This window comes from Cervus elaphus, chromosome 6, assembly GCF_910594005.1.
Source record: "Cervus elaphus chromosome 6, mCerEla1.1, whole genome shotgun sequence".
Classification (NCBI taxonomy): domain Eukaryota; kingdom Metazoa; phylum Chordata; class Mammalia; order Artiodactyla; family Cervidae; genus Cervus; species Cervus elaphus.
The window spans coordinates 674,061-688,876 of NC_057820.1; the positions used below are offsets into that span (position 1 = coordinate 674,061).

The 14,816-nt window shown below is 54.9% G+C and overlaps 1 protein-coding gene across 2 annotated transcripts; it reads left to right on the forward strand.

Moving 5' to 3' along the window:
• Nucleotides 1-4,492: 4,492 nt before the first annotated feature.
• On the forward strand, nucleotides 4,493-7,775 carry LOC122696237 (serine/arginine repetitive matrix protein 1-like). 2 transcript variants are annotated; one of them, XM_043905941.1, is made up of 2 exons: nucleotides 4,493-5,270; nucleotides 5,598-7,775. In XM_043905941.1, exons 1-2 carry the CDS (start codon nucleotides 4,636-4,638, stop codon nucleotides 7,735-7,737), a joined length of 2,775 nt encoding a protein of 924 aa, XP_043761876.1. In that variant the 5' UTR covers nucleotides 4,493-4,635; the 3' UTR covers nucleotides 7,738-7,775. The 2 variants fall into 2 exon arrangements, with proteins under 2 accessions (XP_043761876.1, XP_043761877.1); XM_043905942.1 differs by having other exon boundaries at nucleotides 4,495-5,081.
• The last annotated feature ends 7,041 nt before the right edge of the window (nucleotides 7,776-14,816 follow it).

The window sequence follows — 14,816 nt, forward strand, 5'->3', positions numbered from 1 at the left end:
GGTCTGCTGGGAGGGTAAGGGGCAGGGAAGCTTTCTCACTGAGCAGAAATTGCTTCTCCTCCTCCAATAGGAAGCGTGGGGTGGTGGTCCCTGGGGATGGCTGTGGCCATGACTCGGGAATGAACATGGGGAGACCCTGGGTTCCCCTGCCCCCACCCCGTCAGGCGCAGAAGCGACTCCACAGGCTCAGGGGAGCTGCTGTCTCCCCCCGGAAACCCTTGCTGGGAGGGTCAACAAAGCTTCCCCGGCTCCTTAGACCCTCACTTCCCCATTTCAAGCTTAGATTGTTCAGTGAGATGAGATCTGAGCCTTCTGCACGGTGCTGAGCACCCGAGGAACCAAGGCGACCAGACATGCTGACCACACGGGAGCCGGGGATGCCACCGTCTCCCCCGCCCTGGGGGCGGCACCAGTGGACATCGGGGCTTGGGAGAGGGCCTCTTCCTCCGGTGGGCAGACGGGGACGGAGCATGGATGAGCCAGGGTCCGCCGGCTGCTCCCAGCAGAGCCCACATCCAGATGAAATCCCTGGAAAGTGCTGTCCTCTGCATCCCTCGCTGGTCAGGAGGCCTTTCCTGCTGTCACCTCCAATCTCTGCTCCCGTTCTCAGCTCCTAGGTTCTGCTCAGATAAACTTCCGGTTTCCTTTCCAGTTGGTTATCCGGCGTCTGTGACATATCCATGTCCACGTTCCTGAGTCCTGTGGAAAGCTGCTGTTGTCAGGAGTGGAACATGGGCCCCAGGGCTCCGTGCCCATTTGGTTCTGAGGCCTCCGCTCAGCAGCAGGTGTGGCCAGGGGCTCATGGTCTCTGAGCCTGCTTCTCCACTCGTGGCAGTGGAGGCCGCAGTAGCACCTTCCTTGTGGGCAGCTGGGAGTTCAGGGATCTTAGTTCCCTGACCAGAGATCAAACCCGTGCCCCCTGCAGTGGAAGTGCGGAGGACTGGACTGCCCGGGACATCCCCTCTTTGAGGGCTGTTGGGAGGATAAAGAGGGCTGAGAGAAGATGGGTGTTTGACAAGATTTTCTTGTGGGCAGCTGGAAGGTTAAAGTACGTTGGTGGGAAATTCACCCCCACAAATTCGTCCCCACAGGTGGGGCGTTGCTGTTGCTCAGTCGTGTTGGACTCTGCGACCCCATGGGCTGCAGCATGCAGGCTTCCAGGCTTCCCTGTCCATCACCAGCTCCTGGAGCTTGTTCAGACCCATGTCCATCAAGTCGGTGATGCCATCCAACCACCCTCTGTCGTCCCCTTCTCCTCCTGCCTTCAATCTTTCCCAGCATCAGGGTCTTTCCCAGTGAGCTGGCTCTTCTGGCCAAAGTATTGGAGCTTCAGCACCGATCCTTCCAATGAATATTCAGGACTGATTTCCTTTAGGATTGACTGGCTTGGTCTGCTTTCAGTCCAAGGGACTCTTACAGTCTTCTTCAACACCACAGTTCAAAAGGATCAGTTCTTTGGCACTCAACCTTCTTTATGGTCCGACTATCACATCCGTACACGACTACTGGAAAAACCATAGTTCTGACTATATGGACTTTTGTCGGCAAAGTGATGTCTCTGCTTTTTAATATGCTGTCTAGGTTTGTCATAGCTTTTCTTCCAAGGAATGAGCATGTTTTAATTTCATGGCTGCTGTCACTGTCCATAGTGATTTTGGAGCCCAAGAAAATAAAATCTGCCACTGTTTCCATTTTTTCCCATCTATTTGCCATGAAGTGATGGGACTGGATGCCATGATCTTAGTTTTTTGAATGGAGCCAGGGGGAAGGAGACAGGAGGGGGTGAAATGGCAATGGAAAATGAAGGCTATGACCTCTTGCCTCTTCCTAGCCAGGCATTGGCAGTGGTGGGCAGGATGTGGTCATTTGACCCCCGCTAGGCCCTGCGTGGGGTCTACAGAGGACCAGGCTGACATGCTTGGAGGGCACAGTGCAGGGAGGGCAGGGAGGAGTGCTGCCTGCATTGGGTTGAAATACCAGCAGGAGTGTTCATGGGTGGACTTGGAAAGGGCTTCTTACCAAAGAGAACCTCACCTGCGCCCTGAAGGGTCGGCCCTGAGGCTGCCGATCTTCTGCCTTTGGACTGGTCTCCAGGGCCACCCGATGACCCTCCCCAGTCTCTCTCCCAGGGTGCACCACACCAGCACCATCTCAGCCCATCTAGCAACCCCCAGCGTCTCTCCCACCCGTGAGCGAGCTGTGGCCGAGCCCACTGGAGAGAACCTCAGGGCCCTTGCGGCACCCTGGGTCTGCGTGTCCTCAGGCTGTGTCTACAGTCTGCCCACTCCGGGACCTCTTTCTTGCACCTTCATCCTTTCCACTGGCCCTCATCATCTCTGTGCATGTCAGATTTTGCTGGCTAGAAAGTGGAATCAGCACAAGAAATATTTAATAAGATACTTAGATTATTCTGAATTAATGAACAAAATGGATCCCATAACAGAACTTCTGACCCAACATGGCTTCAGTGCAGGCAGTTATGATCTTGCCAACAAGAGTCCAGAGGCTCTGGGGTTGATTAGTTTATTTGGTCAGCAAGGGCGGATCTTTGCACCAGCTCCTCTGGGATTCTCCTTAGCTCTTTCCTCACGGTCTCACTTTGGCTGCTACATCTCCTCCCATCACATTCTCCCTACCAGGTCGAAGGAAAATGGTGATGATTGATTTCCACCACCCGCCTTCCTTTAAAGAGATGAAACTTTCCCAAACACCATCTGCCTCCTAAACAGGCCTTCTCTCAGCTCTATTGGGCAGAACTAGGTCACGTGTTCTCCCCACCCCCACCAATTCCAGCAGAGGAAGGAGAGGGCCATGCCTGCTTTCCTCCAGTCAAGATTCATCCCCTGGGGAAGGGCCTACTTTCTGTGAGCCCATTTCATCAGGAGACCAGGACAGCTGACATTTTATGTATTAGTATTTATTGCATTAGGCATAGAAGAAACAGCTGCTGGGGGAAAGAGCAGCAGTGTTTGCAATGGGAGGCAAGAAGTTCAAGCACCAGAAGCCGAAGTAGAAAACAGACTGTAAGGTGGAAAATACAGACAGGAGGGTCGCGGTGCCAGCAAGTGGGGCTGACGTCTCCAAGGATGAGTGCGTGACAGTGAAAGGGCAAGTGTGTGGTGGGGACAGGCATGGGTGCAGCGCCAGGACAACTACTGTTACCAGGCAGCAGTCACCAGGCAGCCACTGCTGAGAAACAGCCGGGGTGGTGATTAAAGGACTGCTAGGCCAATGGTCAGGGGGGTGGAGGTCTTCAGGCAGGGAGGGAGGTAAGAGGCAGACTCCAGCCTTCACTCCGGAGCCCTCCTGCTCACCCGGCCTCAGGCCAGTGGATGGGGGTGGGGGACAGGCTAGGGGCTCTGTCCTGCTGGGCTCCAGAGCCCTCGCCAATGCTGCCTGCTGGCCGGGCCCAGGCTGAGAGGCCGCAGTGAAGCTCTCCCCAGTCCCCACACTGGGACCGAAGGGCAGCAGCAGTTTGCCTGGTGGGCCGTGCAAGAGACCTGACCCCCTGCTGTTTGGAGGGCCTGAGGACCAGCTGGGTCCTGGGTGCCTGGCTCCCTCAGAGATGACAGCTGGACAGGGTCTGGGGACCTGGCTCCAAGGCAGCACCAGCTGAGATCTGCCTCCTCAGCCCAGCCTGGGCGCTAGTGGGAGGACCCAGACTGGGTGCTGGATGAAGACTCCTGGGCAGGGTGACCGGCCCTAGCAGGGACTACCTCCTCTTAGCCAGGACCTGGACCTTGGAGGGTGAAAGTTGAGCCTTGAGACCTTGTCTTTTCTTGTCATAACAGAGGATGGCATTCATTTGGTAGAGATTTACAGGAACACTGTTATCTGACCATGACCTGACCTCAAGAACAAAGGATCTGACACCAGGAAGTTTGCAACGACTTACCACGCCTTCTCTCACTTTTCCCAGGAAAGGGCTTTGCTGAAACCTTTGGGAAGTTTGGGGTTTTTAAGGTGGGAGCCACATGTCTCCTAGCATCGTGCAGCAATAAACCTTTATCTGCTCCAGATTCCGAGGACTGGGTACCATTTGGCCTCGCTGTGCCAGGGGCACACAGACTCACCTGCACCGGAGTGCTGGGATCCGTCTAGGGAGCACACACCCGCCTGACCAGATGGGCCACCCGTTTGTTTCCTCTGCTGCCCCGGACCCTCTGGTGTGAGCCCCCGCCCCTCTTCCCAGCATCTCACCTCCTCTATCCTTCTCCACACCTCCTTCAGCCCATCCCCCTGCACACCACCTCTCTTTCGCTGACCGCCTCTCCTCCATCCGCTATCAGACGCTGTCAGAAGCTGAGACACCAAAGGGAGCCGTTGGAGCGTCAGGATCCAGGCCGGTTCAGTGTCACCATGGCAACCCCTGGAGCGCCCTCCACCGACCGGCTCTCAGATGCACCGCCCCGCCCCCCAGGGTCTCAGGGAAAACGCGGGGAGCGGGGCGGGGCCAGATCTTGAGGGGGAAGGCGAGAACCGCCCCACAATTGGCCCGCGGCGTGTAGCGGTGGAATCCGCCTGGCGATTGGCCGGCGGCGTGCGTGACGTCACAGGGAGGCGGGGTGACGCTGGGGCGAGTATAAATTCGGGGCACCGCCCAGTCTCCTAGGGAGAGGAGAGAGGAGAGGCGAGATGGCGGTTGTGCTGCGGCGGCTGCTGCTGCTTCTCTGCCTCGCCGCCTCTTCGGCCGCCCTTCTGGCGACCAGCGTCCATTCTTCCTGCCCCGGGCCCCTGGCCCATACCGTGCACTCCACGTTCATGTTCGCGGCAGCTTTCGCTCCTCTCTGCGGGCTTGCGAGTCCGCGCATCCGCACGCGGCGCCTAGCGCACCCGCTCCCGCCGACAGAGCTGGCCCGACTCCTCGCCTTGGTGTTCCCCTCCCGCAGCGGGAGATCGGGCGCCGAGAACCGGAGCACAGGGGACCCCGAGACCTCCGGGGTCGCACACCGGCTCCGCACAAGCCAGCGGAGCGCCCCCGAAACGCGCCTGGCCTCCAGCTCCGCGCTGAGCACGGGGCGGCCTCCAACCCCAGCTCTGAGGCTCGTCGATTTTGCAGCAGCGCCGTACAACAGGTCCAGGTGTGGTAGCCACCCGTTCCAGGAAACAACTCACTCAGAAGGACAATGCAGATGGTGGAGAGTTACACACAGGCAGGCCCAAGGCCGTCTCTTAGCCAAGGACCCGACCAGTTTCTGTGAAAACCTAGATACACTAGTGTCCGTGTGCAAAGCCACCTCCCCAAATCCCTTGAAACTAGTCTGGAAAAGGTAAAGAGAGATACCATCGAGGTTAACCCATGGTTCATGTGTCACAAGCCTAGATAGTTAAACAGTGGACATTTATCAATAGGCCTGTGGTCATACCCCGATAAGCATAATGGGATTTACAACTTTGTTCTGTTAGAGATAATTAGTATATTCTTTTGGGCGAGGAGAGTCTAGGTACAAGTCCGAAGGCTCCTTCATCTAGGGGGGGTCTGGTTTTCCATTGGTATGTCATTTCCATAGATACTGGGCATATAGCTCAAAGTCCACAGTCCGGCCCGAGATGGAGTCCTGCTTTCAATAGAGCCTGTTATGTTTCCTCCTTCACAGGGTCTCCACCTGGAACTTCCTGCTCCACCAAGGACAGCTGCTGACTCATAGGGAGAGTTTCTGGGACTCCTCCCCACGGCCAGCAAACCTCACAGTGGGCTCCTTGCAGAGCAGAGGGCAGCCACAGACCAGCGGTCACAGGCTCTTGTGTCGTGACCCACCCAGGACCCTTAAAACCAAGGTCCCCTTGGACTCCAAGCCGGGCAAAGGTCAACCACTAATGCACACTGGGATTCTCCTGGCCCCCGCTGAGCCTGGGGGCCCTACACCTCATCTCACTGTGCTTGAGTGTCCTCAAGTGGCCGGACAAGCCCCATCCCAAGGTCAGCCATTCTGCAACATCTGGGCAGTTGCATGTTCTCTGTCCAGGGTCCCCACCTTGGATGCCCCGCTGAGTAGGAGACTGCCACTCACCAGCACCAGCAGGCCCTTGGGTGCCCGGCAGCTTGGGGAACCAAAGTCCAAGGTCTCTGGCCCAGTCTCCCCCCAGGACAAGGGGCCACCTTCATATCCAGCTGAGAGTGCCCCTGCAGACCCCTGCCCACCACCCACCAAGCTGCCTGCAGTTGAGGCTCCTCTCAGCCAAGGGCCATCCAGGAGGAGCAGACAGAAGCCCATAGACCCTCATCTTCTCATGGGCTGTGAAGCTGGGGTCTGCACCGAGCACTCCCTGGTCAGCAGAGAGCAACAGTCCCCTCACAGTAAGAGCCCCCCGAAACTCTGTCTGCCTGCACAGCCTCCTTCCAACCTCTCTGCACCTGACTCTGCCTTTGGTGGGGGGCTGCCCCTGGCCTGCCCTGAGAATGCCACATGTGCTCGCCCACCTGCATTCTCCAGCCCCTTTATTCCCAAGGTGGGCTCCCCACTCAGCCAAGGGAAACCTCCCGCCCGCAAAGAGGCCCACCTGCATCTCCACAGCCCTGCAGACCCTCCCTCCAAGCCTTCCAACACTGACCCTTCACCCCCTCAAGGGCAGCGGCCAGTCCCCAAGCCCCCTCATTCAGGACACCACCCACATGCACGCTGGAAACCCAGCCCAGAGCTTTCCCTTAATGTCCCCCGAGTCCTTGTCTGCCTGTGGCCTTCGGTGCCTCTGTTGGGCCCAAGGGAGTTGGCTGGAAGGGGCTGCTACCTGGTGGAAGAGAAATACCTCATCCCTGTCATTGTGCGCCCCACCTCTGAGCGCTCCTCCCAGAAACAGCGCCCAGAGCCTGCAGAGTGTGAGAACGGAGGCCTCGGAACCCTCCGGAAGCCGCCAGGCAACCTTGGCCCCCACCAGCTCCCTGTCGCCCCGGGGACGCCCCAACCCCCAGAAAGGGAAGGGCCGGCTCCGGCAGCCCCTTACCCCCAGCAGCAGTTCAATCACTCGGTGAGACTGGCGGGAGACTGGGAAATGGGGACGGAAGAGCCACCTGGATCCAAAGAAGCAAGGCATCCTCACCCAGGCAGGAGCACCCCAAGACCACTGGCCCAGGCGGGCCTCGGCCTTCCACCACTGGGGCCAGGTAGGCGGCTGTCTGTGCAGTCGTTGGTGGTGGCTCTGTCGCTGGGAGACAGGCTTAGAAACGCCAGCGCCTCGTGGCCTGCGCTTGGAGCCGTGCAGGGTGTGGTTCCCCTGGTGGGCCTCAGTGCTGAGGTGCTGCTGGGCCGCGGGCCTGGAGACCTCTGGCCTGGGACCAGGTTTAGCTGGCTCTTCTGGTTCTGTGTCAGCTGGGGTGTCTTGATCTTCTGGAGAATTCTCTCAGGAGGGCGAGAGGGATGCCCTGCCTTCGAACAGGAGAAGCTGGAAGAGCTGTCAAGTGGAATAGCTGATGCTAAGCAGGGCACCCGTGGCCTTGTCCCGGTAGAGCCCCAGGCCCCCAGGCCTCAGGCCCCACGTACAGAGGACTCGTTGGCTGAGCTGAGGCTGCTCAAGGACAGGTTCTCCCACCTGGAGGAGGAGATGGAGGCGTTACAAGAACATGCTGAGCACCTGGGGCGTCAGGAGGCGCGGGTTCGAGAGCTGGAGGCCTTCTTCCTCACAGTGTGGAGCTTCCTGGAAGCCTGTGCCCCAGGACAGGTTCACAGTACGATGGCCAGTCATCCGTGCGCCCCCCAACCCCAGGAAGGAGGCCTGGAAGCGGGGGCGGAGCTGGCCTGACCTTCACCATGGGTTCTGAATAAATAGTTGTGTTAGAAGGCAGTGTCCCGTGATGGTGGCGCCAGGATCGAGGGCTGCTCCAGCCCACACGTGTCCTCACCCTCTAGCCAGCCTGGTCCAGACGGGTCTGAACTGCAGATCCCCCAGGCTCACAGCCAGTGCCGGGGCCACTCTGATGGGAGGGAAGCCAGCAGAGGGGGGCCGCACCCAGGAATTCCAACAGAGACCCTTTCTGGCAGAGGCATCCCAGCCAGTTGGTGGCAGAACTTGGGTTTGGACCTCGACGCTGTGGCAGCAGGTGCCAGGCTAACGCAGACCTCCAGGGAGCAAATGTGGGGGGGCGTGGCGCAGCGAGGCCAGGCTGGAGGTGGGTCGGGGCGCCGGCTTCTCTGTTGGGGACAGAACACGGGGGCGCCACGGCCCGGACAGCCCGCTCTCAGTGCCCCCGGGGGCGGGGCCCAAGGCAGTCCCAAGACGGAGGATGGGGGTGGAGGGTTGGGGGAGCTGCTGGGTTGTCCACTCAGCCCAGCCGCCAGGCCTGGGACGGAAGGAGCTTGGAGCCCAGGGGAGCTGCAGCCCGGCCAGGCGTCCGCATGGCGACAGAGCATGGTACGCCCGCGGCTTGAGGCCTCACACCCCCATCAGGGGTCTCTGTCATGGGCACAGAGCCTGTGGGCTCGTGGCTTCCATTCATTCTCCAGAACTGATGAGGTATGGCTGTGGACAATCTCGGCAGCAACAGCCAAACGCCCTGACCCGCTGACTCTGGTCCCTCCAGCTGTGCACCAGGACCTATCTTTCCGAGAGGACTGGGCGGTCTGGTAGCTCCGAGGCCCGGCCCCCGCCACCCTCCAGGACTCACCTCCGATGGCACGATGGGCGGGGCCGCATTGAATCGGGTTCTCTGGGTGGCTCTTTGGGGTTCCCCTGGGAGTGATTGCTGGGTCCGGTGTCACTTGCTGAGCAGCCGCCAGCCTGGTTTCCACAGCAGCGGCCCTGTGTCCTTCCCGCTTGCAAAGTGGGTGGGCTCCGGCTTGTCCACACCTTCGCTGACACTTGTTACTTTGTTTTTGGATGGTTTTGTTTCTTCCTGGCTTTGGATTCTGTTCCTGGCAACTGGAGGTCAGGCTTCTTTATCTACTCATCCTTCAGCCACATGGATGTAGGACACCTCTGCAGGAGGAAAGCAGGCATGTTTTATTTATAACAAAATTCTACATGGGCGTGGGGGTCCTCAGAACAGCGCCCTGAGAGGTGCTGAGGACTAGGTGTCACTAAGTAGATGGAACAGAAGAGTGGCGATTTGGGGAGAGAAGTGGAAAGATCCGTGGGGGAGATTTCACGTGTCTATGCACGTCTGCTTGCTGAGTCCTCGCCCAGTCACCCCTCTCTGGTGTCCTCTCGCTGCAGGAGGGTGTCCTCCACACAGGCTCTCACCTCTGCTTTCAGAAAGACAATGGCCATGAGACCGCCCTTCCTGCACCTGCCATGTCTCGAGTGCCTTTAACACAGAAGAGCTCAGAGGCGACCCGCACTGCATGGAGCGGCACGTCTGAGCCCCGCCCCAGCGATGCTGAGCGTTCCTTGCTGTCCTGGTCGCTGTCCCTGTGTCTTTTTTGGAGAAATGTCACTACAGTCTGTCCTTGTCACCGAGTCGAAAGAGCTCTTTTGTATTCTAGACACCAAATCCGCGATTTGCAGGTGTTTCCCCCATTCTGTAGGTTGCCGTCTCCCTTTCTTGATGGTGTCCTTTGATGCACAAAAGTTTTAAGCTCTGATGAAGTGTGATCTCTGTATTTTTACATTTTGCCGCTTGGCGTCATATCTAGGCATCATGACCGAGCTGAGTCCTCGGTCTCTTGAGGGAGGCTCTGCCCCGGCCTCTGTCCCACGCTCCCTGCTCCAAGGCTGCACCTCCGTTTCCACGCGTCCTGCCACACGGCAGCGGGCACACGGACAGGCCTCGCGTCTGCGCTCTGTCCTCCCACTTCCACTTCTGTGGCCACCCCGCCCTCCTCCTCTGTCACCGGCCCGCAGCCGACCCCCGGCTTGTGGGGGCCAGGCGCCGGGACAGCTCCAGGGTGGGTGATGGGGCTCCTAGGCTGTGGGCATCTGCAGTAGGGTCTGGGGGGCAGGACAGGCGTGGCCTGAGATGGACGCCAAGGACCACGCTGTCTGATGTGCCTCCATTCGGCAGCGAGAGTGCAAACCATGCTGGACGCAGGGTCACTTTCCCAGCAGGAAAGGGCTGTATAAGTTGAATTAACCATCAGTACAGCAGGGCTTGGGATTCCCAGCTAGCTCAGCTGGTAAAGAATCTGCCTGAAATGCAGGAGACCCTGGTTTGATTCCTGGGTCAGGGAGCTCCCCTGGAGAAGGGACAGGCTACCCACTCCAGTGTTCCTGGGCTTCTCTAGGGTGGCTCAGACGGTAAAGAATCTGCCTGCACTGCAGGAGACCTGGGTTCGATCTCTGGGTTGAGAAGATCCCCTGGAGGAGGGCATGGGATCCCACTCCAGAGTTGTTGCCTGGAGAAGCCCATGGGCAGAGGAGCCTGGCGAGCTACAGTCTGTGGGGTCGCAGAGAGTGGCGCGACTAAAGCGACTGAGCGTGCATGCGCACGTAGGAGGGCTTACATGGAGACAGGAGGGGGGACCTGGGAGACTTATTTTGTCAGCTCAACTCTTTCCTTCTTTGTCTCATTATATATTCCAAAAAGAGATTTAAAATTACTATTAGTGCTCTAAAGAGATTTTCTCAGTAAAATTCTGCCTGTGAGCTAAAGTGGATAAAATAAACAGGCCTGTCAGAGTGCAGTGGTGATTTAGCATGAAAATATCATCAGAAAGCAAGGAGTTGCTGGGGCTTCCTGGTGGCTCACTGGCTAAGAGTCTGCTTGTCAATGCAGGAGACATGAGTGGGATCCCACGTCCCGCAGGATCCTACGTGCCGCAGAGTAGCTAAGCCCGTGTGTTACAACTACCGAGCCTGCGCTCTCTAGGGCCTTCAGGCTGCACCTTCTGAGCCCACACGCCCAGAGCCTGTGCTCTGCAATAAGAGAACCCACTACCGTGAGAAGGCTGAGCACCTCGGTGACGAGCAGCCGGTGATTGCCCTTAAGCACTAATGAAGACCCAGCACAGCCTAAAACAAATACAAAAACCCGGAGTCACAGTGTGAAATGTGGAAAACCTAGAATGAATAATTACCCCTAGAAAGCAAAAGGGGTATCCAACTGCAGATGATAATAAATTTAGTTTTATTGTACTTTAGAAAACCATTTTTTAAAGGACTTTTCCAGGTGGTTCAGTGGCTAAGACTTCGAGCTCCCAATGGAGGGAACCTGGGTTCGATCCCTGGTCTGGGAGCAAGATCTCACATGCTGCAACCAAGAGCTGATGCAGCCAAATAAATAAACACTAAATAAAAACGGGAAAATCGTTAAAGCTAAATCCTTCCTAAAGGCGTTGGACAAGGCGGGGCTCCGACATCACAGCTCCCGGTGGGGGGATCCCAGGGGGGATGCTGACAGCGGGGTGGGGTGGGGGGTTTGATGGCGGAACATGAGGGATATTCGTGGCGGGGGTTGGGGGGGGTGACACGGGGTGCGTGGGAATCTCTATATCTTCCTCTCAGTTTTGCTTTGAACCTAACACTGCTCTTAAACATTTTTTTAAAAGTAAAAGTGATGTTAGGTTGAACTCCCAAAGAAATTGTTGATATTTTTCAATTTCTGATCTATAAAAGCAGTAGATTGCTGTATATATGTTTGCCAATTAAAATAGAGTTTGGTCTTTAAAAAGTACACAAACATCTGGAAGGCATGTCCTTTTGTTAGAATGGAAAACAAGACGAACTAGTGGGAACGAGGAGCGAGTTAACAGCAGTTGTGGATCACGGGGGGTTCTGTGAGCACTCTGCCCATCTGTGTTCTGCGCGCATGCTTGGTCACTTCAGGTGTGTCTGACTCTTTGCCACCCTGTGGACTGTAGCCTGCCGGGCTCCTCCGTCCATGGGGATTGTGAGCACTTGTGTTCTAGCAGCAATTGAAGTGAGTGACCGTCCAGGAAAGCGAACCTCTGGGTGGAATGTCTATAAGGGTCTCTGACTGTCCACCTGGGCTGGATGCAGTAAGGCCATCCTCCCCAGGAGGACTGAGACACCAGCAGGCCACACAAAGGGCAAGGACAATGTTCTGTGGCCCGAAGACGGACTGACCTGAGGCAGGAACAGGAAGCTAGGAGATTTCTGCAGACCGCTGCACTCAGCCCCCTCCTCATCCCCGCACCCACTGCCAGCCCAGGACACACATGTTCAGCCTACAGCACCCACAGAGGCCTGAACAGTGGGGAAGCAATGCCATGGTCATGATTTAGAGGACTCGGTATCTTTAAGATGTCAGTTCAGTTCAGTTCAGTCGCTCAGTCATCTCCAACTCTCTGCGACCCCATGGACTGCAGCAAGCAAGGCTTCCCTGTCCATCACCAACTCCCAGAGCTTTCTCAAACTCATGTCCATTGAGTCGGTGATGCCATCCAACCATCTCATCCTCCGTCGTCTCCTTCTCCACCTGCCCTCAATCTTTCCCAGCATCAGGGTCTTTTCCAGTGAGTCAGCTCTTCACATCAGGTGGCCAAAGTATTGGAGCTTCAGCTTCAGCATCAGTCCTTCCAATGAATATTCAGGACTGATTTCCTTTTGGATTAACTGGTTTGGTCTCCTTGCTGCCTGAGGGACTCTCAAGAGTCTTCTCCAGCACCACAGTTCAAAAGCATCAATTCTTCAGTGCTTAGCTTTCTTTATAGTCCAACTCTCACATCCATAAGTGACTATTGGAAAAACCATAGCTTTGACTAGATGGACCTTTGTTGGCAAAGTGATGTCTCTGCTTTCTAATATGCTGTCTAGGTTGGTCATAGCTTTTCTTCCAAGAAGTAAGCGTCTTTTAATTTCATGGCTGCAATCACCATCTGCAGTGATTTTGGAGCCCAGAAAAATAAAGTCAGCCACTGTTTCCACTGTTTCCCCATCTATTTGCCATGAAGTGATGGGACCAGATGCCATGATCTTAGTTTTCTGAATGTTGAGCTTTAAGTCAGCTTTTTCACTTTCCTCTTTCACTTTCATCAAGAGGCTCTCTAGTTCCTCTTCACTTTCTGCCATAAGGGTGGTGTCATCTGCATATCTGAGGTTATTGATATTTCTCCCGGCAATCTTGATTCCACCTTATGCTTCATCCAGCCTGGCATTTCTCATGATGTACTCTGCATATAAGTTAAATAAGCAGGGTGACAATATACAGCCTTGATGTACTCCTTTTCCAATTTGGACCAGTCTGTTGTTCCATGCCCAGTTCTAACTGTTGCTTCTTGACCTTCATACAGGTTTCTCAGGAGGCAGGTAAAGTGGTCTGGTATTCCTGTATCTTTAAGAATTTTCCACAGTTTGTTGTGATCCACACAGTCAAAGGCTTTGGTGTAGTCTATAAAGCAGAAGTAGATGTTTTCCTGGAACTCTCTTACTTTTTCTATGATCCAATGGATGTTGGCAATTTGATCTCTGGTTCCCCTACCTTTTCTAAATCCAACTTGAACATCTGAAAATTCTCGGTTCATGTACTGTCGAAGCCTGGCTTGGAGAATTTTGAGTATTATTTTGCCAGTGTGTAGATGAGTACAATTGTGCTTTAGTTTGAACATTCTTTGGCATTGCCTTTCTTTGAGATTAGAATGAAAACTGAAAAAAAAAAAAAATGAAAACTGACCTTTTCCAATCCTGTGGCCACTGCTGAGTGTTCTAAATTTGCTGGCATATTGAGTGCAGCACTTTCAAAGCATCATCTTTTAGGATTTGAAATAGCTCAGCTGGACTTCCATCACCTTCACTAGCTTTGTTCACAGTGATGATTCCTAAGGCCCACTTGACTTCGCATTCCAGGATGTCTGGCTCTAGGTGAGTGAACACACCATCGTGGTTATCTGGGTCATGAAGATCTTTTTTTGTATAAGATATCAGTTGTCCCTGAGACTCACGTATAAATTCAACGCCTGTTAATCAAACCCCCAACAGGACTATTTTTTTTTTAAAGAAATTGGCAAACTTATTCTAAAATTTAAATGAAACAGAAAGCGTCTAAAATAGCGAAGACAACCTCCCTAAAGAGTAACTGCCGTGATCGTTTCCATGCCGGCTGTAGGGGGTCTCTGCTGCTCGGGCTCGTCTCCAGTCATGCTGAGCGAGGGCTATGCTCTGGTTTGGTGCACGGGCTTCTCGTTGCGGTGGCGTCTCTTGTTGAGAAGCTCGGGATCTGGGGCACTCGGGCTTCAGGAGTCCTGGCTTCCAGGCTCCAGAGCACCGGCTCAGTAGTTGCGGGGCAGAAACTTAGTTGCTCCACAACATGTGCAGTCTTCCCGGATCAGGGATCAACCCCAGGTCTCCTGCATTGGCAGGGGAATTCTTTACCCCTGAGCCACCAGGAAAACCCTAAAGTAGCCAAGACCATCTTGATGAAAAAAGGGAAGTTGGAGGGCCTGCACTCTGTGATTTCAGGACTTATTGATTACAAAGCTGCAGAAATCAGGACAGCGTGGTTTGCTGTAGGGATAGACCAAGTGGTCAGTGGAACTCAATAAAGAATCCAGGAATAGGCCAGCACAAAAGCAATCAATTGACTTTACATGAAGCTGTCAATGCAATTCCATGGGGAAAGGGAAACATTTTAAATGCACAGGGCGGAACACCCTCCCCCCACCCCCCGCCCCGTGTCTGCTGTGTCACAGGTTGCAAATTAATTCAAGGTGGAACAGAAGCCTTGATGTGAAAACTAAAGTTATCCAGCTTCCAGAGTTAGGATATTTAATCTCTCAGATAGTCAAATGTTTCTAAATAAGAAACAAAAACCCAGAGGAAATGGCGTTTGATCTGGGCTTATAAATGGGATTAATAAAATGGACTATAACAAAAAAAAAAAAAAAGAAACAAAAATCATGCTCCATAAAAGAAAAAAAATAGATACATTAAACTTCATTAATTAACATTATCTGCTGGGTGAAAGGCAATTTCAGTAAATAGTAAAGCCG

Coding starts and splice junctions, on each gene's coding strand:
- LOC122696237 (XM_043905941.1), top strand. CDS start 4,636: ATGGCGGTTGTGCTGCGGCGGCTGCTGCTGCTTCTCTGCCTCGCCGCC. Junction 5,271..5,597: donor TTGAAACTAGTCTGGAAAAG/GTAAAGAGAGAT, acceptor CCTCCTTCACAG/GGTCTCCACCTGGAACTTCC.